The sequence below is a fragment of the Musa acuminata genome, chromosome BXJ2-4 (genome assembly GCF_036884655.1).
Source record: "Musa acuminata AAA Group cultivar baxijiao chromosome BXJ2-4, Cavendish_Baxijiao_AAA, whole genome shotgun sequence".
NCBI classification, from domain to species: domain Eukaryota; kingdom Viridiplantae; phylum Streptophyta; class Magnoliopsida; order Zingiberales; family Musaceae; genus Musa; species Musa acuminata.
The window spans coordinates 15803689-15826025 of NC_088341.1; the positions used below are offsets into that span (position 1 = coordinate 15803689).

Genomic DNA, 22337 nt, shown 5'->3' on the forward strand with positions numbered 1-22337 from the left:
ACAATAATTGATAACAGGTCATAAAAATGTTAAGATAGGAAATCACATGTAATATATAGTATATGCATCAAAGAGAGGTCACGTATGGATACTGAATTGACTGGACCTGTTACTACCAATGGATCTAGACCCATACCAACACTCATAGCTAGTCAGTAATGGTACATATAATTCCATCTGAGGTTGGTATAAGCACGACTGATATTTCAGACCTTGTGGTTACAACTATACTGCCCTGTGACCCATAGTTGTCTCTAATATGAAGCTTAAAAGTATAAACCAAATCATCATATATTTTGGATGTTTTGAAGCAGAAGTTACAAATTTTGTTATAAAAACACCTCTAAATCAGCACTTAATTTTGTAACAGAACTATATTAGACAATACTATCATTTCCGAACAATATTTAAGATTAAGTTCTCAATTTTTTATACTAGACCATACCACCTGAACCATAAGCCCCGAAGATCAAGGTTTTCGATTTTGAATACTGGTAACAATGACCAGATCATACCATCTAGTCCAGGGCCATTACCGAGCATAAGACAGTAAGCCCAATTCATAAGGCTTACAAGGTGATAAGCCATGTACTGCCTAGGGACTGCTTGAAATTGGGCAGTTTGCATGCCAGTTCACATCCTTACTGATAAGTACATTCTTGTCCAGGTGAATTTGCATTACTTCTTTATGATTACCCACCCATGGAAAAACTTTGTGCCAAAATTGGGCCAGCCTTGTGGTTTCCACTCATGTCCTGCCCATTGCATGTTCACCCTTGTCCTTGCCAAAAACATGCCTGTGGAGATCCTTAAGTAAGCCATGCTCATCAAGACATTGGAACCATGCCTCATCCTACACACAGCAATACAAAACAGGATGGACAAACAGGGAATCTTCAAGGTCAACAAATGAGCATATTACAAAGACTAAGGAATGCATCTCACACTTCCAAGGGTTTCAACAAAACTGCTGATGCAAAGCAGTAATTATCAGCCCTCAACTCTTGCTATCACATCAAGACTTTCCATAGGAATCAGAACAACAGAACATCCATGTTGGAGAAACTGAAGCTAGTTAAAACAGAACATCAGTGTTGGACAAACTGAAGCTTGACCTTGCCATAACAAACCTGTGGACATCCTTAAGTAAGCTATGCTCATCAAGACATTGGAACTATGCCTAATCCTACACCACAGCAATACAAAACAGGATGGACAAACAGGCAATCTTCAAGCCCCACAAATTAGCATCTTACAAAGACCAAGGCATGCATCTCACACTTCAAGGCTTTCAACAAAACAGCTAATGAAAAGCAGTAAATTATCAGCCCTCAACTCTTGCTATCACATCAAGACTTTCCATTGGAATCAGAACTGAAGCTAGATAAAACAGATACAATTCACATGACGAAAAATATTACATAACTGAATATTTACATTTTGCACATTAGCAGTGTTCATCCGATAAAACTAATAAATTCATTGCAAACTATTCAAAATAAACCCTGATAGAGTATGAGCATATCATATTAAAGAGAAATATAAAAGGAAGCTGTACATATCAAAAATTGAAAAAACTCACCTTTCCATCTAGGTAATCTAATGCCTGTTGCTGTGTATAGATCCTCTCAGATGCACATTCCTGATAAGCAAGCATAAGTTTGACAAAAATATAATTAGCTGTCAGTCAGCTGCAAGGCGAACAAACAAGAAATATATATGTATATGTATGTATATATATATATATATATATATATATATATATATATATATGTATATGTATGTATATATGTATGTATATATGTATGTATATATGTATGTATATATGTATGTATATGTATATGTATATGTATATGTATATGTATATGTATATGTATATGTATATGTATATGTATATGTATATGTATATGTATATGTATATGTATATGTATATGTATATATATACATATATATGTATATGTATATATATATGTATATATGTATATATATATATATATATACTTTAAGAAACAGCAGCGCAACAATGCCAGCAGCTGGCCTAATGAAACATGCTGGCATGCCGAAACAAGCAGAACTAAAATGTAGCACAATGGGGAAAAACTAGAGATGATGATGCAAAGTTCAAATCGATAAATCTGATGATAAGGGGAAAACAATAAATATTCTCACCAATGGCAAAAAAATAAAAAAAAATATGGCAACAGTGAGAACAAGATATGAACACTCATACAATACTCTGCCAGTGAGCATCAGCAAGCACCGGTCGTCCAAAGCTTATTTTCCCCTTTGGCCAGCACATGCATTAGCCGAGCAGTTGAACCTAATCGATAGGATCTAATTAGAGGTTCAAGTCATTGACCCTTACATCAAGGTTAACCACAGCCCTACCTTTATGAGTTCAGGCTGCAAATCCTATGCTTTGAGTTCATTCACCTATTACAAGCAAGTCGAATAAATCAAAGACATCTCAATGGGTTTCAGTTCTTTTTATTGAGACAATTGATGTTTCGTTCTGAATTTTAAAGAAGGGATTGCCACCCAATATGGAGCAGAACAAACACAATACAATTCCTTGCCAAACATAATTTTTGCTTCTAGGTTCCACCTCAATCTTCTGTGGGCGGTATCATTCGAAATTAAAAACCTTGATTCTTACCTTAAACTAAATGGATTATTTATTCATCATATCTCATGAAAAAGTAGGGGTTTTTTTTTTTTGAATTGACCAAAGATTATTTCTCTAGGATTCCTACATTACAATTATAACATTCATGCCGAAGATTATCACCATCCTGAGATCAGTCTCAGCATGATTTAAATTATCACCACCCTAATTTTGATACCAGATCCTTGAAATTTCTGCCCTTTCAGCATATTGGATCCTCCTAAGGGAAGCTAATGTTGTATTCAAGTCATCTAAGCAAACTTTGATGTCAAGTAGTTCGTTTTTTAAAGACTAAAAACTTTTGTTGGGATTACACAATAAGTAATCGCTCTGTCTGCATAAGATTGGTCACTTCTTACAGACAAACCAAGCTCTTATACCAAATATAACATAGGACAACCTAAAAGGGTGACAAAGCTTAGGGGACTGGAAGAGAAGTGGAGAAAAAAGAAAGACATAACGAAGGAGGAGATTCAATAAAGCATGCTCAACTCATGGAAGAAATAATTCTAAATAATAAAGGAACAAGTAGATCCAAATCCTTTTGAAAGACAGACTGCACACTCCCTAGAGTTAGCGCTCCAAGCCCTCGCCCGATACCTGACACTTTCCAAGGAAGAATCCTACTCAGTAGATCATCGGGATGGATTTCGTTCTCCGGTTCTTGCAGTCAAAATAGGTGCCTGAATAAATAGAATAGAAGAAGGCTTTCCGCACCTTGTGCTTACCTCTGCACTGACCGGAGCTTGTGCTCGAAACCCAACCTGCAGCTCCAGTCGAAGAAGGCTTTCGACCAGCTTAACTTGATATGAAGTTAATCCACTAGTCTCCAACACTAAGTGGCTCCAATAACATCTCGTTTTCAGCAATGTGGGGTTTGTTAAATTGTGAAGTTGAAGAAAAGCATAAGACAACAGGGATTTTGGAAATTCGAGTAGTAAGATAATTGGGGAAGAGATGAGAGAAAGACGGGAGATAACTTCTTCAACTCACTCTAAGTACTCCGAGCTCACTTCATGGCGATGTAAACTCACACTAACATTCTGATTCATTCATTCACTAAAAAACAGTGATTTCAATAGGCGCTCGGGCGAGGCGAGGCGAGGCCCGAGTGCCTCGCTTCATTTCCAAGCAGCGCGCTTCAAAGAGGCGCCGCCTGGGCGCACGCCCGAGCCCAGGCGCCAGGCGCTTCGGGCGAGCGCCCAGGTTAAATCAGGCAACCGAACCAACGTTTTAGGTCTAGTTCGGTCTCTAGTACTTTTGTTGGTTGGTTCGAACCAACTAAAGCACCGATATTAGCCTCCCAACATCCCTCTCGCGACTTCCCCAATCCTAACCCTGCTCGTGATTTTACCGCCGAGATTTCTTCTCCGCTGTCGTTGTCTCTCTCCGTTGTCGCTGCTCTCCATTGTCGCTGCCACTGTCACTGCTCGCCGCTGCCACAATCACTACTCGTTGTTGCTGTCGCTGCTCATCGTTGTCGCTACTACTGCCGCTACCACTATCGTCACTCCCGCTAACGCTGCTACTGCTACCGCTACCGCTGCTTTCAGTTAGCAGCCTCGGTCTTCCTCTTACTCACTCTTCTCACTTCGATAGTATACTGTTAACAGCAAGGTTCGTCGTACCGTACCGTACCGACGTTTCGACCCGGGCTCAGTACGGTACGGTACCGGTGTACCGAGCGGTACATCAGGGTGTACCGAGCGATACACCCTGGTGTACCGAACAATTTTACAGTAAAAATACTATAGCACTATAGCGGTACCGAGTGATTCGCGTACCGGTAACCTGTCGGACCAGTACGTACCGCCCGGTACGGGCGGTACACTTCGGTATGGCAGACCTTAAGGTATGCAATACCGTACCGTACCGGTGTTTCGAGGTTGGCTCGGTACGGTACGGCATACCGAGAGGTACACCAGGGCGTACCGAACGGTACACCAAGGTGTACCGAACAGTTTTATATATTTTCTTCTTTACTGCAGCACTGCTACAGTGTAATACTGTAGCACTGTAGCACGTTCCGTCCGGTACCGGGCGGTCCGCGTACCGGTATACCGTCGGACCGGTACGTACCGCCCGTACCGGGCGGTGCCATTCGGTACTGCATACCATGGTTTCTTCTATCTTTGGCTTCATTGGCTTCCATTTTCTTCTTCTTGGACAATCTAGGAAACCGAAGTAGAAAGGCGATGTTGCCATGTGACAACTTATATTTATTACAAAAACTTCCATTAAAATACCAAAATTTTCAAAGAAAAAGAAATAACTAAACCGAAATGAAAACAAACCAATTGAACCCAAATCCGCGTTCATCTTGGGTCGGCCTTCCTGTCTCCCATGCCTAGTGTAGACCAAAGTGTCCTGATTTCAATCACTTTACCTCCATCAAACACATTCCTTAGTGTGTGTAATGAAATGCAAATTACAATATTGGCTCTTGTGAAGCATGTTCTGTTAATTTGAATAACAGATGCAACCTCTCAGTTCTCCAATCCGTCTAAGGTGTATAACAAACCAGATTACAAGAGATGGATACATTAACTAATGTAACATACTTACATGGAGCAGATGCATACAAGTAGTTTAAAAATGTAATTATGTTGGAGCTGAAGGCTACCTGAATTGAAGGGAGGAGGAGACCACCATATCGTGGATCCCTTCCAACCATTTGTACAATCTCTTGATCACTTTCCATTCCCATAGCCTTCATAATCACCATGATAGGAATCTAACACAACAAGAACAAATAAAACAACTACCCACAAATCAAATCAACAAAAATAAAGCGTTGTAAGTTACTACCGGTTTACTGAACTGATTGAGTTGTAGATATATCTTATCCTTGTCCATAAAGAAAACAGTTTTGCTTTTTGTCTCGTGTGTGCTACTAGTAACAGATGCTGTGACCCTGATCAAAATTAGATTGCCATCATTGTACTATCAAATTTACTCGAACAAATATCAAAAAATGATACATGTAAATTTACATATTAAAGATAAGCAGTCATATTGAGAATGCAAAGAAAAACATCCAACACTGCACAATTCAAAATGTAAAGGAACACTATCATCCATATATTATCACAGTAATCCGTTCAGCCACCCAAAATATATACATAGCATATACAACCAAGACGATAACATGTACTTCAGCTTTCTGAAATATTCAAGAACCACCAAGGTGCTTGCCCAAACTGAGGGCAGCTACAGTTTGTTTATTTCACCAGCAGCAATCATTTCGGCAGTTGAACATTAGACAACTATTTTATCACCTAGAAGGCAATTTTCAAGTCATACTCCTTGCAGTTTCTTTTATTTCCAAGTTTCTATAACGCCAATGGTTGTGGTTTCTGCCATCAGAATCAGCAGATACTGCTGTTGCAACTAAAAGCAACAACTGTGAATTCCTACAGATTCATCGTAACTTCTGCTACTGCTGGAATTGTTGAGTTGGCTGAGTGGCCTTGATCATTAGACAACCCCCAAGATGATCAATGGCACCTAACATTTAGCAAACGCAAAAACATTAGTTAAAAGTAAGGAACACAGTTTCAACAAGGAATTCAAAACCATCTGAACCAGTTCACACCGACCAGAATTTGCCGGTCTGAGGATAAACGGAGACACAAGACTGCCTCTTCTCCCACTGTCCGGTTCCCATTATTTTCAAAAAAAGAAAAAACATGTGTTTAGGGCAGAAATCTCTTCTCATGAGCCACCTCTTGCATGCTGAAGAAGGAATCACGTTGAACCACCTCTTGCACGCTGCTGATGGCAGGCCATTACCTGTTAGTTCTCTTCTCCTCCTCCCTCCTCCTCCTCCTCCTCCTCCACCACCTCCTTCTTCTCCTTCCTTCCCCCCTCCACCCTCTCCCAAACCAGAAAACACTACCTTAGTACATGCAAAGGTACCATGTGTCAATATGCTGGCATAGGTCCCATAACCAATATTGAATTCTTTGCTTGTAGAAGAAATTCTACAAGCACATTATGAGGCTGCAATACATATACTTATCTGCATATATATCTTTATTAGATGAACATAACTACCACATACTCATTTCTTTTCAAAAATTCCAAATACCACATCATTTAAATAAATAAACAACTTATATGGTCCCGAACACAAAGTCATACTGATCCCCATATATACTTGTCTCATATCATAATTTTTAAAGTTCCATAACTTGACTCATTATCTAAATTCCTAATAAATAAAACAACTCTGAATATCACCCCTACTCTTTTAAACCAATACCAAAAAGCTTCTCCATTAGTCAAATGAACAATCATTTGATCTGGTACATTATTTCAAACCTCAATGGGATATGATATAATCCTGCACTCTAACCTATTATCATCATCTTCAAAGCTCTCTTTACCTTGTTCACTTTAATTTTACAAATAAATAAATAATCCTAAATTTATAACTATTTCCTATCAATAAAGCTAGGTTCGTTGCAAAAAGTTCATTACAAGGTTTATAGAAATAATGTCTTCGTCTCTCCTCAATATCTATATCAAGGACCGCCATTTCGCCTGAACTAGTTAGAAATGGGCGATGGACGAAATGGACGGTACGTATTGGTTCAATATGCAAATCATCCTTGTTCGATCTACTCTGACTTGTTTAAGCATTTAGAGCTCACGTTTGCGAGCCCTCTTTGCCCAAACATGAGCGTGTCTCTCCTCACGTTGTCACCAGTCGCCACCTGCCGCTCATCGTGTGCTAACGACAAGTTTATTTCCTCCTCTACCACTTCCTCCTTCCTCTGCTCTACTGCCTCTCCTTCGGCTTCCTCCCTCTGCTCCTTCATCCTTTTCCTTTGTTATCTCATCTTCTTCCTTCCTCCTCCTCCTTCGTCTTCCTTCACCATCCCTGTCCTCTTCTCCTTTTTCTTCCTCTCAGAAACATCGGCATTGACAGGCACCAAAACGGATCAACAATGATATAGGTTATATATCATATATAAATACCTCTTAGTGCTCACCATTTATGCACCATGTCACCTAAACCTCTACTCTCCCTATCCCTAGCTTTGGCAATTCAATAAATATGCATTCACAATCCAATAATCCCAATACTCCTAGTGCTTATCAAAAAATGGCCTTTTATAGTGAAAATTCTTTAGACCTCCTCACACCACCACCATCTTTTGCATTGCTTTTGATGTTAGTAGCCATCAAAATCCACATGACAATAGCATCATTCCCATTCATGTTGAGACCCCATATTTGTCATCATACTATAAAAATTTTCACAATTGTTTTTAGATTCCACCATCTAGTACTAGTTAAATAATGTTATATTGATTAGCCAAGCTTTTACAATCTGCAGTTCTGACTCTTTATCTGATGTAGAAGTGCTTAAAATAATCCAGCAAATGTACTTACTACTTAGAAGGCCTTTGTCTAATTTTTTTTTTCAACAAGGCATGCAATCATACCTGGTATGAAACTAGAGTGATATTTGGCCATTCCTTTAAGCAAGAATCATTTATCAAATGTATTTCACATTAGGCATTACTGAAAGAGATTCTCAATATGGAGAGTAACCAGAAAAATGAGAACCGTAATATAAATAGCATCAGTGCAGCAAGGAACAAAACACTACAAGGGGGTGAGCAATTTTCATCAATATCAACCCCACACCATGGATAATTAGGGCTTCCCTTAGCTACTTTCTCTTCATGTATCTTCTACTAAAAGAAAAAATTCACGGAGGACAGGAACAAACAGGCACAATTAAATCATATTACTTAATGATTTTTGCAAATAAAATATCATAACTAAGACGCACCGTCCCTTACTATCAGTGTCAATGATGATACGATTCTTGGAGAGTTGCTCTTGTATCAAAATCACCTGGAATCCACAACGTAATGTCAGTGATTGTAACATGTGGTCATAAAGTTGAAAAAAAAGACAGAAAGAAGTCATACCTCTCAGTTCCAACTAATAAGAAATAACTTTTTTTTTTTACAAAGGATAGGTAAAGCGCCTATCCAACTCATCTCAATACACAAATGAAAGAAAAGAGAAGGGAAAAAGACATAAAAGCAAGGTAGCTACATAGTATTGTAGAAATTCCTTAAAAAAAATCTCTCAAGAACTAGACATTTCTGTACCAAAACGTCAAGGCTAAAACCCCACCAAAGAGTGCTTTTAAAAATCTTCCGGTCAGAATGGTTTCCATGAAAACTTCAGAATTTCAGGTTGTCATAATGTTTTAGCACAAGGGAACTATGGTTCATTCCAGTTGCATCTCCAAAGCATTAGGAACAAGCTTATATATTATGTCTTCAAAAACCAGTTTTAGTAGAACCAAGAATTGCAGAATGAACTGACAAATAACGATATTCATATATGTTAAGGCATGATTCATGTAATAGTACAGCAAAAAAGAGACTGCAACAAAGTTACAAGCAAGAATTGAAATACCGTACTGTACCAGTGTTTCGAACTTGGCTCGGTACGGTACCATGTACCGAGTAGTATGCCAGGGCGTACCGAGCGATACACCTAATTTAGGTGTAAAATCCTCCGAATTAATCAATAGTATCTAATTAGATACTTAATTTAGGTGTACCGAGCAGTACACCTATTCGATACTTAATAGTATCTAATTTCGAATTAAGCAATATTAAACACACTAATCATAACATTAAAGATCTTAATTACTCTCTAATTAAAGAAAGAGAATATATATCTTTTGATTAAAAAGTTCTTCCTCTTAATCTTCCGAAATTAACTTCGATTCAATTCAAAACTCATTGTTTTGTAGAGTTTAGGAGAGCACAAATGTGAGAAAAAACAATTTGAGATAGTTTAAGAGGGTATAAGAATGAAATGGAGTGAAATAAGGGAGAAGAAGGGTTTAAAAATATATGAGAAAGGGCTCCAATAGTCAATTTGACCATTGGAGCACTGTTACCAAGATGTAACGATCGATTTCGATCGTTACCGAGTTGTAACGGTCGATTTCGACCATTACCGAGCTATGCCGGGCGGTAACGGGCGATATAACCCCATATCGTCCGATACGGGCCGCTTTTAAGTGTTCCGCCCGGTAACGGGCGATCCACGTACCGGTAACCTGTCGGACCGGTATGTACCGCCCATACCGGGCAGTATCATTTGAAACTGTATACCCCGGTTACAAGTGCCAGCAAGCTAATAAGGTCCTGCTAATAGTGAAGGCTTAGTATATAGTTAAGACCATGGTTTGACATACCGTTTGAAATGGTATGATACGGGCTATACATACCGGTCAGACAGCCAACCAAAACACGGACCACCCAATACCATGCGGTATATACAAATAACGATCGTAACGAGCAATACAACCTGCGTATCGAGCGTAACAATCAAAATTTGACCGTTATCGACCTGTACCAATAGATAACAATCAAATTTCGATTAAAATCATTCAATGGCCGAGATTCATTTGGTTCCAACGGCCAATTTGACTGTTGGACCCATTTGAAACCCTATTCAAACCCATTCCTCCCCCTCTTTCACTCTGTTTCACTCTCACATCTTCTAACACTCCTTCTCACTCAATCACTCTCTCTTTCTCACACATTATGACTCTTGTTCTCAATTAAAGCTGATATTTGATGATTAGAGGTTCATTTGGGAGGTTCAAGGCATTCTAACAAGTCATTTAGAGGAGGATTACTCTAATTAAAAGGTGTATATTCTTTTACTACCTCTTAGTTATTTTATGACATGATTAGCTTCATTCCATCAAGTTACTGATGATTAGGGCCACTCACATGTTTTTAGTGCCAAACTGCGGTAAATTAGGTATCATCACAGCTTATTAATTATGTGATTAGTGGATTTAATGATTATTACATCTATATTAGATCTGTGTTAGCACCATTCTGTCTAGTTAATAATAATTATGGTCAATACTTGCCCACCCATACATGCCGCAATTATACTTGCCTCAAGAGTCTCGGACACATGTTACATAGGATAATCAAGTCACCACATTGATGCACCAATGGCACACAGTTTATTACTACATTATATCATGAGAGCAATTTCTAGATTGGGTTCAACAAATGTATCATATTGATATACGAATACATAGGATTGGGAACCCTGATCCGCCGACTATAAAGTCTCGTCATTCATTTTGGTGTTAGAAGCAAGTATATCCAACAACTGATCCATTATTACTCGATTTGTTTAAATCTTAAAGTTTCGAGACATAATCTAATATTTCAAGTGGTACCTTTGTAGATGATCCAATATCAATGGAAGAACCACTTGGAACGTGCCACAAAGTTGCTCCTCAACGTCCGAAAAATATAAATCTGCTATCCCTTCCTTATGTGGATATTTTTTATTTAAATTAAACTAAATTTGCATTTAGTTCAGATTATAAGACCCTGACTTAGGTTTTGACAAAATGTTAGGTATTTTGGGGGACTTTTCGACCACTTTTTGGATCTGTCAACACATCCCTGCATAACGACACATGGTCCGCCAGTACAGACCAGTAAATACCAATCCGACCAAAGACCGACACAACCAGCCATCACGAAATTGCAATCCTTCATTAAGACTATGATCCCAAACTACCAACTAAAAGAGAGAACTAAACTAAAAAAACTATTACTAATTATTAACGCAACAAAAAAAAGATAACTAAAATCATATACCCCAAGTGCTTCCATGATCTCATATGTAAGAGGGTTTTAATAAGGGAGTTTTTTTTCCCGAACTCTTGTTGCTCCACAAAATCCCACTAAAAGGGACCCAAATCAAGATTTTAGTTCTTTATCTCAATTGAAATAATCCTGCATTTGCAACACACTAGCACCACTTTCCCTCACCATTGTAGCATGAACATTGATGTTCTATGGCTTGTAAAAACCAAGGTTCGCAATACCGTACTATACCGGTATTTCGACCTAGGCTCGGTACCGGTACGGTACGGTATACCGAGCGGTACACCCAGGTGTACCGAGTGGTACACTCAGGTGTGCCGAGTACTGTAGCATTGCTACAGTGCACTCGGAATGGTAACAGACGGTCCGCGTACCGACAACCTATCGGACCGGTACGTACCGCCCGTACAAGGTGGTACAATTCGGTACGGCAGACCCTGGTAAAAACAACATTTATCCATAGGATTATACGGGAGGCAGAAGTTAAGAACTAGATACTGAAGGAAACGATCAAAATAGAAGACAACACAGGCTAAATGATAGAAGACACGATTGAGGAATGATAAAAGAAAAATCATCAGGCCAACCAGCGTCATATCAGATATGACATTGTCATTCATAAAAATTCAATTACATCACTCTAATATTACTTGTTCTCTCATAGAATATGTATAATAAAAAAAACTCAAACTTTAAAAGATATCACAAGCCAACACTCTTATCCATCAATCCAACCACAGTTAATTAGGTATGGGATTTCCATAAAAATTGGCTACCATGCAGGGTTGTTTGGCCAAGAAACAAATCAGAAGGGAAAACCGAACCACCATGTAGCTAAAGAGAGACAAATGGCCAAAAGCATGCAGTGGGTACATGTATGCAGCAGCCAAAAATGACAAGTAAAACTAAGAAAAAGCAAGAAATAAAGGAAAAGAAGAGAAGGAACATTGCTTAATCCTAAATCCCAATCATGCATAGCTCAGATCAAAAAGAAAAGGAAAGGATAGCAATTCTAGCTTAACCAAAACAAAACCATACTTATTCAATTGACCTTAGATCCTTAATTAGGAGCAATGATAATTTAATAATATGACCACTAAATTACCTTCTCGGTTCCTTTAACAACAAAGTAGCCACCAGGATCAAGAGGACACTCTCCTGAAAACAAACCAAGTTGAAAGAGCAACCCAATTAGAAGAACTAACATAAAGCTATCATTCAAGGCAAAATGCAAAATATGTGACAAACCAAGTTTAGAAAGTTCAGCTTCATCCTTCCCACTTAAAGCACAACGGCAACTCCGAAGCATAATTGGCATTCTTCCAATCACCAAACCTCTCTGATACACAAAAAAAAAAAAAGATAACAAATTTCAGAAGAGTAATATGCAATTACTGATGTGAACAAAATTCCAAAGAAATAATTTGCAACTACAAATGTCGTCAGACTCAAATACCTTGACTTCAGGAGTCTTATTTGGTTGATTTCCTTTTGTGTACTCAATATCAACTTTTATCGGTGCAGCATATCTGCAAGACACGAGATGAGAACAGCACAGAATAAGAAAACCATTCAAAGAGATGAGCAACATTAATCAATTCATTAGCATTAGATTTGTCGCCAAGTAGCCACATGTAGACCAGCATCAAACAAAAGTCCTATGTTTAACCAGTTATGCAGTATTATAGTACAAGAGAAATCAATGTAATGAAGGAAAAAAACATCAAAAACATAGGCTATCTAAACCTCGAACCAATTAAACCCTGTTCCCTTGAAGCTAAACGAATAAATCTGGATAAACTCAAAGTACGAAAGAGTATCCCGCCCAAGAAGGTACCAATTAAACAGAAGAACCACTCTAAAAGACACCGAATTCTAGGTTACTTTCTTGTCCAACAGAGGCATGATAATCATCTTAGGAATGCCTGCAGGGTAACTAATTATCTTCAATTCTAACCTTATATAATGAATATTTTTAAAAAAATTCAGGGCCTCTACATTCATGCTATGAAAGACTTCAAGAATACAAACTTGATAATTAGTTATGCATATATGGACAAATAAAAACTTTCCAGCAAAAAAACCTGGGGTGTTATCACTTTAAGACAACCGCAGGGCATCAATTGCCTTGCAAAATAAGCATCAAGTAACACAACTTACCAAAACAAAAGGTTCTAGCTGTTTCAATTTTAGCACGAGTAAAGCAAATGTTGCCCATTGTTGAGAGTTGAGTTTTCTTGCACAAGCAAAAATACAAATTGATCGACAGTAGGCACAAGTGCTAGCAATTTAGAAACAAGAGACACATAGAGATAATACAGATTAATTGTCTCAACGAAAAGCATAGTTTTCCTGAGAAGGGAAGAAAAAAATGCATAATACGGAGAGCATGTAAAGCTACAATCCATCACATTCCAATGCAACGACCCGTACTTGGCATAAGAACTGATGGGCAAGATATTGATCATGCTGATACTTCAAAGTTCAATTAATTTCTAATAAATGTTAACCAACGATGTACTGGGCATAATTCATCTCTACTAACTTTCAACCAGCTTCCCTCTCCCAATCTGAATAGACAACTCCCCATAATTTTGCATGCAAGAAGATGCCTTTGTTGGGGGTGGGAAAATAATTATAAAAAAAACCTAACTCCTGCTCTAATCTTAACCCCTCATCAGCCACATATATTTGAATTTACCTCAATTGTCTAACTTGACATTAGTTTATTATTACTGCTTCTCTAAGAATATAAGTAAACAAATTGGCCATTTTACCTATGACAGAATGAATCGCGTAAAAATTGAAGCAGAAAAAAAGGATGTATGATAATTTATCCCTCCAAACCATTTATGAATACAAATATGCAACCCAATCATCATAGCTATGCATAACAATTAGGTAAGTTGATGAGATTTAGATGTCACCGGAACCTTTATTTAGGCCTTTGACCATCATAGGAAACAGACAATCACAATGAACTTTTATAGCCTTTAACTATCATATGAATAGGATAATGAACACTATAAACAAAATATTGTTTTCAGATATCAGCAAGAGAGTGTTTCTGTCCACGGACATCAACAAGAGAGGAAGACTGTTCTCCGACCAAAAGGGAATGCCAAATAAAAATGTGACTAGAACAGGCCTTCTGAAAAATGCAGCTAGGATACACGGACGACCAAAGACTTACGGTTGAGAAGCCTGAAATTCCCACACTAAAAATGATTTTCTTTGCTTAAGAGTTAGTGACTTAATAATAACTTTACAATCTAAAGTGTGATCAATATTTGTCTTTCATCATTAAAATTTGGCAATGTATGCATATTTGTTTTCTGGTCACTTAGAACATTTTGCGACCAATATTTGTTTGCACATACATCTGATTCTTGAACAGTTCAGCTAAGTTTTTGGTTCTACCAAATGCCAGATTTTTCACGAACGAATTTCAATGTTTTATATAAATACCAAAAAGAGCCTTTGACTGAAAAGGACTGGTTTTACTTTCTCTGAGAAACCTGCGTTGGTAAACATGATAACCAAACAGGTTATGATAGTTTTGTCAGATTAAATTATTTAATTTATTAAAAAATGCACAACGACAGAACGAGTGGCCAGGAAGTAGGGCTCTTACTGCTATAGAGAGGAGATAGATCTGTCCCTGTTTAGGGTCTGAAAACCAACCGTGTAAAGTGGCATTCATCCTGATTGCTTTGATGTAATCACCAGAACTTAATGGAGACTCAAGAAGACGTAGAAAAAAAATAAAAGCACCCACTGACTGACTTGGTACTCTCATTATCAAAACGAATAGTGTACCTGATTTATTTTAAGAATTAGAATATTACTAGATTATATTATCTGGGACCTAAAAGTACACATATGTATCCTGTCAGCAGGCTACAACTTGGTTAGCACACTCGCTCCAATCACTTCTTCCTGATCTGCTGATCTTACAAATATTGCCCACCAAGTACCAACATCAGACAGATTTACCTGTGCTAGTTTTACCTTCAACATCAGAATAACCTAAAGCTATAGAAGAATGAGGGTTATTTTGTATCCGTTTCTTTGGCGAAACCATTTGTCCAAACAATACAATACCAAAAGCTCTAACAACTGCTGGCATATGACCTAATAATCCTGCTTGCAACGTTAAGCAACTGATTGACATTCGTGACCATTTCTAAAAAATATTTCGAGCAATGGGAGGACAGAGCGGAACGCAACGTACGTTCTGTCAGAGAGGCGGCAAAGGTGCGGTGTCAGTTTCTCGATGGAGAAATCCACGTCCACTGATGGCTCCCCAACTTCGATGTTAGTGTACCTAAACCAAGACAAAAAAAAAAAGGAAAACAAAAAGATTGATCAATTCTTTGGAATCCAAAGAAAATCAAATTTGAAGGGTTTGAGACGACAGTTGCCTAAGATAGAAGGTGGGATCGTGGCGGCAGACGAGGAGATCGTTGGCTTTCATGATCTTTTTGATATCATGGTTGATGAAGTAATTAAAAGAATCAATGTGCTGCTTCACCAGTCCTCTCACCTGCATCCAAAACCCATCCACCACCACCAGATCCTTTCAAGAACCCCGCGACGAAAAAGAACCAAAAGAATCCAAGAACAAATCGAGATTGCAAGAGGATTTCGCACCCGCAAGAAGGCGGGGAGGAGCTGGAACTTATCGACGGCGGATTTGACGGGCGCGGCGAGCGACTTGGTGGACGCGACCGCGCTGCCAAAGGAGAAATAACGGTTTCATCAGATCGAACAAGTGACCGTTGTCTTCTTTCTCACGGAAAGGGATCGAAATCGAACGTACTCATCTGGTAAAACGCCCATCGGAGGCGACGGATTCGCCCTCTCGTCGAATGCACGCGCTATGTCGATCGGAGGGGAAGATGAAGGCAAAGGTCGGGCCGGTGCGGTGCGTGATACTTATATACTAGAGCGAGAAGGATCCGCGTCAAGAATTGTGCGGGCGGGATCAGACGACGAACGCAGCGGATAGAAGAAGCCTCGTGCGAAGAATGGAACGGAAACGGAAGCGAGAGGTCGGTTCGTAAACCCTACTATAAACCACGGCTTCGTCTGAGGCGATCGGCGGACCGGACCGGTGGAGATGGAGCCCGAACCGTTTAATTTGAGGCCCGGCCCAAAAGAACATTCATATTGAGCAAATAAACTTCAAACAAAAACAAGAGATGATAAGTTAACTCTTCCAAAGATTATGATATGCCCCCTCAAGATTCTAAGAAAGGAAGAACAAGGGCAGATTAAAATAATACATTATTTTTTTTTTGTTAATTAATTTGTTCTATACTTAAATGATACCGGGGAGGGTAAAAAATGCAGAATGGATTTTGAAAGAATACCAATAGAATAGTTGTACAGATAGAAAATATCACAGAAGGCAATGAACGAACTCTTGAAGAAACTTCGGTAAAACGAAAAATAGCTCACCACCAAGTTTAAAATCAAAAGGGATACAGAAAGATCACCACCCTAATGACAATAAACAAAGATACATAACTGAAAGCAAAAGACTCACCACTCAAGGACACATCCAAGAGATACAGAGTTCAAAAGAGCACTCCAAGAGAGCTTCTGTCAATATCCTCAGTTTTTTAAAGTCTTTTCTAAGCCCTAAACTCCAAAATAAATACTAGTGCATGAAACAACCCTTCATGTATAGGAAATTTCGAAATTAAGTGCTTTACAGCTGCCAACCAACTCCATTAATGTATTCCTTTGTGCAGGGAATATGCTGATGAGCTGTCTTATCTGAGTAGGCTGAGTTGAAGATTATGTAGCAATATTATTGGCTGAAAAAAATATCATATTATCAGTATGGTCCATATGAACAGATTGTAGTAAATTAGATACTCCAGTGTCATTAAATGTACCAAAATAATTTTCTAAATTTTATTTTGGCATTAGTTGAGCCATCAAATCATGGTAGGGTTGGTTATATGGAAGACAAAAGGATAAATATTATTTATATTTTTATCTATTATTAGATTTCTAATAATTAAGATTAACTTAAGGAGGTTCCGAACTCGAATCCCGTTTTATATTATTATTATAAGAAAGAAAGAAAGAAAGAAAGAAGATAAATCTAAGATAAATGGAGACTATGTATGGGCTATGTCACAACAAATAACAATCGTCGCAATATTTCTTAATAAGTTTGATATCGAGAATGGAGGGTGGGATTGAGTTGAATGAGAGATCATCTATTGATTCCTACAAAACAGAATATCCATTATGCTGCCGCATCACATAATTAATTCATCGGACATGAATGGATCTTTGTGTCCGGGAAAAGGAGCCAACAACACATTGCTCCCTTCTCCTCTTGTCACGTCTCCTGCCGCCGATTTCTATAGTCGCATCCGACACGCAGGACCCAAACAGTGCAGAAGAGAAGTTGATGTGGTTGTCGTTGGGAATATTCGTCTTGCCTTTTGGCAACGTTGCGGCTCTTCTCGCAGATCCAATAGACTCGAATACAATATAAGTACGATGATGTGGCGTTGACGCAGTGCTCGTGTCATCGTCTCGGCGGATGACATGAGGTTTACTGAGGTTTTACAGCGGTGAACTCCACCTCTCGGCTCGACTCGCGGAGGGCAGTCACACTCGAAGATCGCGGGCATGCGGTGATTGGAGAGCTACAAACTTACGGAGAAGGACCCTGATGCCTCCGCTGCCCACAAAGTAGCAGAGCATGTCTCCGTCCGAAATCATGTGGTCCATCGCCACAAGATATTGTGCTTGTGGCCGTGAAGGGTTGGAAGTTCCTTTCGTGAGTCGGTCAAAGATGGGTGGGATTGGAAGAAGATGGCGCTCTTATCCACTCTAATACGCAAATCAGTGAATGATTTGAGACGTGAAAGAAAATGTTGATGATTTCTTGACTGGTAATTGTCACAGAAACATGTAGAGATAAAGCTTGTGTGTGTGGTGTGGTCTCCTCGTGCTCTTAGCGATTCTTTGATGAACGTGGAGGTTCGTCAGCCGCCAGTTCGCAGGTACGTGGAGCTCACGTGCATGGCGTCGGCCACCACACGACACGAAGGTGGGAGAGGCAAAGAACAGTGCAAGGATGGAAGGCAGCCGGTGATCTTGAAATCTCACCGTATATATACTGAGAACAATGGAGACTGCTCGGTCTCACCACCACCACAACTCTCCTCGAATAGTTACAGGACTCGGAGGAGGAGAAAACTATAGTAAGCAGATGAGAGACGAGCAAAAAAGATCAACTTGGTGAGGTATTCCCGGATCAGACACAGTAATCGAAGGTGCTTCCACCATGTTTTCCTTGATCATGTTGATTGCTAAATGCTCCTTATCTACTGGTTTTGTTCCGTTTCTTCCGATTGCATCTCTAGCTTTATAAGATTTTGGTGTACCTTGGAAATGGATTTTAGTTCCATGGCTAATTGTTAGCCGCAAAACACAACATTTGTGTGAGATTTCGAATTGTAGCACCAGGTGTTTGTGTTTATTTCTGTGACGTGATCTGCTCGGCTTTATATCGAGAAACAATACAAAGCCTTAGAATTCTGCTTACGCTGGTGGATTTACAAGGTTGCTTTTTTGTCTGGATTTTAATGTGCTAATATGCACTACAAGTTCGAGTAGTCTTTCTCTTCCAATTCTTTTGCCTTAGGCAAGGTGTGGTTCTGGTACAGGGAGCTATGGGAGACTAGAGAATCCATATCTCCAGTTCGAAGTCGAAGGCCTTCAGAGCTTGACAAGAGAGATATCGACAACAGCCGGCAATGCCAGTCCCTCTTGCTCCATACCCGACACCTCCACTTCCATTAGCTCTACCGAATAGTATCTTCTGCCTCAATTTTCTTTTGAGTGTGATAGATGTATATGTCACAAAGAAGATAAATGAAATATGTTATGCCAAGTAGGGCAATAAACTCTTAGTAAAAGAAGAAAATGAAGTTCATAACAATATCATGTCTCCTATGGTAGAGGATAATACAACAACAAAATCGTAAATTCCAACTAACCGTAGAAGATAATGCTTGCTGAATATTTTAATAGGCCCTGAATTTAGTATAATAACAAGGGTGACTAAGATATCAGAACTGAATAAATACTTCACCTTTTTCTCTGGCTTAATCTGAAAGTACTGCTTGCAACAAAAGATTAGAGCTCTGTTTTATTAGTATTGCCTCTATCATGGCAGCTGATTTGTTTGATCAGATAACACTCCTAAGCTCTGATGTTGTTAAATTAGCATAAAACTATCCTAGCAATAATGGAATCTGAAATCTGGAGATAATGTCTCAGCTAGTGCTATATTTGCTATCCATGTTTCATTGTATTATTAGATTATGAAGTTGTTACATTTGAAATATTGATGTCGATTAATTTCATATGCAGGTGGGCAGAGCCAAGTTGTCTGTTGTGGGTGTAGAAATCTCCTCATCTATCCAGGTGGGGCAACATCAGTATGCTGTGCCGTCTGCAGTGCAGTGACCACTGTACCTCCACCTGGTAATATTTTCTTTTCCCCGTAAGTTTGCAACTCGATTTGTTATTATCGAGTTCCTCTTGCGTTCTGATATCAATTTGGAATTTACTTTGTCAGGTTTTCTTGAGTTTTCTGCAGGAACAGAAATGGCACAGTTAATTTGTGGAAGCTGCCACACACTGTTGATGTATGTTCGTGGAGCGAGTAGGGTTCAGTGTTCTTGCTGTCACACAGTCAATCTGGCTCCAGAAGGTAAGCAGGTTTTTGTGACAAAAAAAGTTCTTCTTTAATGAATTTAAATTGCTATTAATGGAAGGCTATTGATTCATGAAGATGCTAAATACCAATATCTTTTTTTTTGGTTTTTGCTACTTCTGAGGTGGTTGAACTTGTTCTTTCATATGTTACATTGGTTGGTGTCAACTGGATGCTATCACTGGTTCAAGTCTTTACCAACTAAATTTGCATTTAGACACTTGGTTGCTCTTGAACCATAATATATTTTTTTAATTTTTTTGTAGTGATATCAAATTTCCTTCACATAATTAGAGCCTTCTTTCGACTGAATTTTTGACTTGGACATCAAGTGTTTGCTCTACATTACCGAGAAGTTTCTCTTTAAACTACAGCAAGTGAAACACTATGGTAACATATAACCTAACCTAACCTACATTTAGACATTATATTCACTTAAACATCATGCTGATACTCTTGCTTCATATTTGTAGCTCCATCAACTTCTACTTTGTGTACCAAATCTGATTGCATATCTCTGATTTTTCAGAGAAACTTCTTACAATCTGACAAATAAATGGCTTAAATTTTATAATCTTCGACAAGAAAACTCAGTATGAATTTGTAAGATGAGATTGCTCTTTTCATCGACATTGATGGAATCCTTACAAAGACACTTGCTGTGCCTGAAACTCAGTGTAGAAGTAGCTGAAACACTCTAGTTTCTTAACAATAACAGTGTTCCTAATCAAACTAGCATTGAAACTTCTCAAACCATTCTTCAAGTTTCGATGCTGTAATTAGTGTCTAGGAATCAATGTAGACAATTTATCAAGCAGATCACAAACATAAGAGCATCTTGAGCTCTTTTTTGTTACCAATGTATTCTCATTGTTGACACATTTGTGTTGCAGCAAACCAGGTTGCACATGTCAATTGCGGAAACTGCCATATGCTGCTGATGTATCAATATGGAGCAAGATCAGTGAAGTGCGCAGTTTGCAGCTTTGTCACCTCAGTTGGGGTCAGTATCAATCATTTCCAGTGATTATTGGATGATTGAACATGTTAAATAGAATGCCATCATGTTTAACATTGTCAATGCAATACACACAATGCTAAAAACCTAAATACTGATTCACATGCCTCATTGATGAAGTTGTCCTCAACATTTTCCATGTCACAGGCTTCGCCAAGCACTGAGCAGAAGCCTGGCAACTGAAACCTTGGAATCCGGTGAATTGGCTGCCTATGACTTGAACGAACTTCCATCAGCTTAAGAGAGTCTCACAGTTAATGTATAGAGCTTCTTCCCAATGTCAGTCTCCAGAACTAGCAGTTTTGGCATGTTTATAGAGTTTTTGGAACTTAAGGGTTGGATGGCTGATGATGTTGTCTTCTATCTTTGTGCCATGGCATGATAACTTGCATCTTTGTCTCCAGACGTCATTGGTTTCTGAAAGGTTAATTTTTGAATGCCATGCAGATCTCTCTCTCTCTCTCTCATAATTGTGGTTTGATTCCTATGGGGATTGTCTTTGTACTCCTAATTCTAGGCTAGCATACGCCATCTTAATTGGGCGAAATGGAATTCCCCATAATTAGTTTTGGACTCATTAAATTTCTGAACGTGGATTATGAGAGGATGTCCGAGGGAAATGAGAATAATAAAATTAAAAATAAATTTATGGTCACCACCACAATACCTCATCTTCAAAATAAAAAGGAAAACTCCAAGAGACCTATAGAGTCTCAAATCTCAGGACTCGATCTATCATAAATAAAATCGTAAATAATAGGTTCGATGTAATGCTTGTGTGTGTTTATGTTTTCGATTTTATTTATGCTTTATACCACAAGTAAAGGGCTTGTCAACCCTATTTTGGTTGGCTTCTATGGTTATTTCAGACTTTTAAATATAAATTATTTACGGTCATCGTACGGAAAAGAAATTGCCTAGAAACAAGCTATCTGGACAATCATTTTGAGGGTTTTTTAGCTCCACAGAGTGATGTAAAGTGTCGGTCAGTATAGCATCTAAGAGCTACTTGAGTGACAAATGGCTTGATGGGCTTTTGGGATAGTGCTTAGGGTTGGTCTGCTTTCTTATTCCATAGTAGTATCATGTGGGTACTTGTGGAGACTTTCGGCTATGACAGATCATTTTGGGCCCTTTGTCATATAACCGTTCAGAACTTGTGAAGTTCATGTTTGTAATTTGTATTGTATATCAAGTGTTTATTAAAAT

At 38.6% G+C, this 22337-nt stretch overlaps 2 protein-coding genes across 5 annotated transcripts in view; one reads left to right on the forward strand and one right to left on the reverse strand.

Annotated features, from left to right (window-relative positions):
* The window catches only part of LOC135610082 (DNA-directed RNA polymerase III subunit 2-like), a 40219-nt gene extending 23841 nt beyond the window's left edge, over window positions 1-16378 (reverse strand). The window contains exons 1-11 of the mRNA XM_065104082.1: window positions 16178-16378; window positions 16009-16090; window positions 15780-15901; window positions 15590-15682; window positions 12812-12884; window positions 12604-12694; window positions 12461-12513; window positions 8472-8536; window positions 5474-5579; window positions 5289-5399; window positions 1583-1642 (exon numbers count right to left, since the gene is read on the reverse strand). Coding sequence (XP_064960154.1) covers window positions 1583-1642; window positions 5289-5399; window positions 5474-5579; window positions 8472-8536; window positions 12461-12513; window positions 12604-12694; window positions 12812-12884; window positions 15590-15682; window positions 15780-15901; window positions 16009-16090; window positions 16178-16197 — 876 coding nt within the window. The 5' untranslated portion in view covers window positions 16198-16378. The remainder of the gene's footprint in view (window positions 1-1582; window positions 1643-5288; window positions 5400-5473; window positions 5580-8471; window positions 8537-12460; window positions 12514-12603; window positions 12695-12811; window positions 12885-15589; window positions 15683-15779; window positions 15902-16008; window positions 16091-16177) is intronic.
* Window positions 16379-18451: 2073 nt separating this feature from the next.
* LOC135610084 (protein LSD1-like) lies at window positions 18452-21574 on the forward strand. 4 transcript variants are annotated; one of them, XR_010486027.1, is made up of 6 exons: window positions 18452-18662; window positions 19056-19203; window positions 19765-19878; window positions 19973-20107; window positions 20377-20500; window positions 21004-21114. XR_010486027.1 is itself a non-coding variant. In XM_065104086.1 (6 exons), the coding sequence occupies exons 2-6, from the start codon at window positions 19146-19148 to the stop codon at window positions 21309-21311; spliced, it is 453 nt and encodes a 150-aa protein (XP_064960158.1). In that variant the 5' UTR covers window positions 18459-18632; window positions 19056-19145; the 3' UTR covers window positions 21312-21574. The 4 variants fall into 4 exon arrangements, 3 of the variants coding, with proteins under 3 accessions (XP_064960158.1, XP_064960159.1, XP_064960157.1); XM_065104086.1 differs by lacking the exon at window positions 20377-20500 and adding an exon at window positions 21276-21574 and having other exon boundaries at window positions 18459-18632; window positions 21004-21113; XM_065104087.1 differs by lacking the exon at window positions 20377-20500 and adding an exon at window positions 21276-21574 and having other exon boundaries at window positions 18464-18662; window positions 19994-20107; window positions 21004-21113.
* Window positions 21575-22337: the final 763 nt, after the last annotated feature.

Coding starts and splice junctions, on each gene's coding strand:
- LOC135610084 (XM_065104086.1), top strand. CDS start 19,146: ATGCCAGTCCCTCTTGCTCCATACCCGACACCTCCACTTCCATTAGCT. Junction 20,108..21,003: donor AGTCAATCTGGCTCCAGAAG/GTAAGCAGGTTT, acceptor TTTGTGTTGCAG/CAAACCAGGTTGCACATGTC. Junction 21,114..21,275: donor GCTTTGTCACCTCAGTTGGG/GTCAGTATCAAT, acceptor TCCATGTCACAG/GCTTCGCCAAGCACTGAGCA.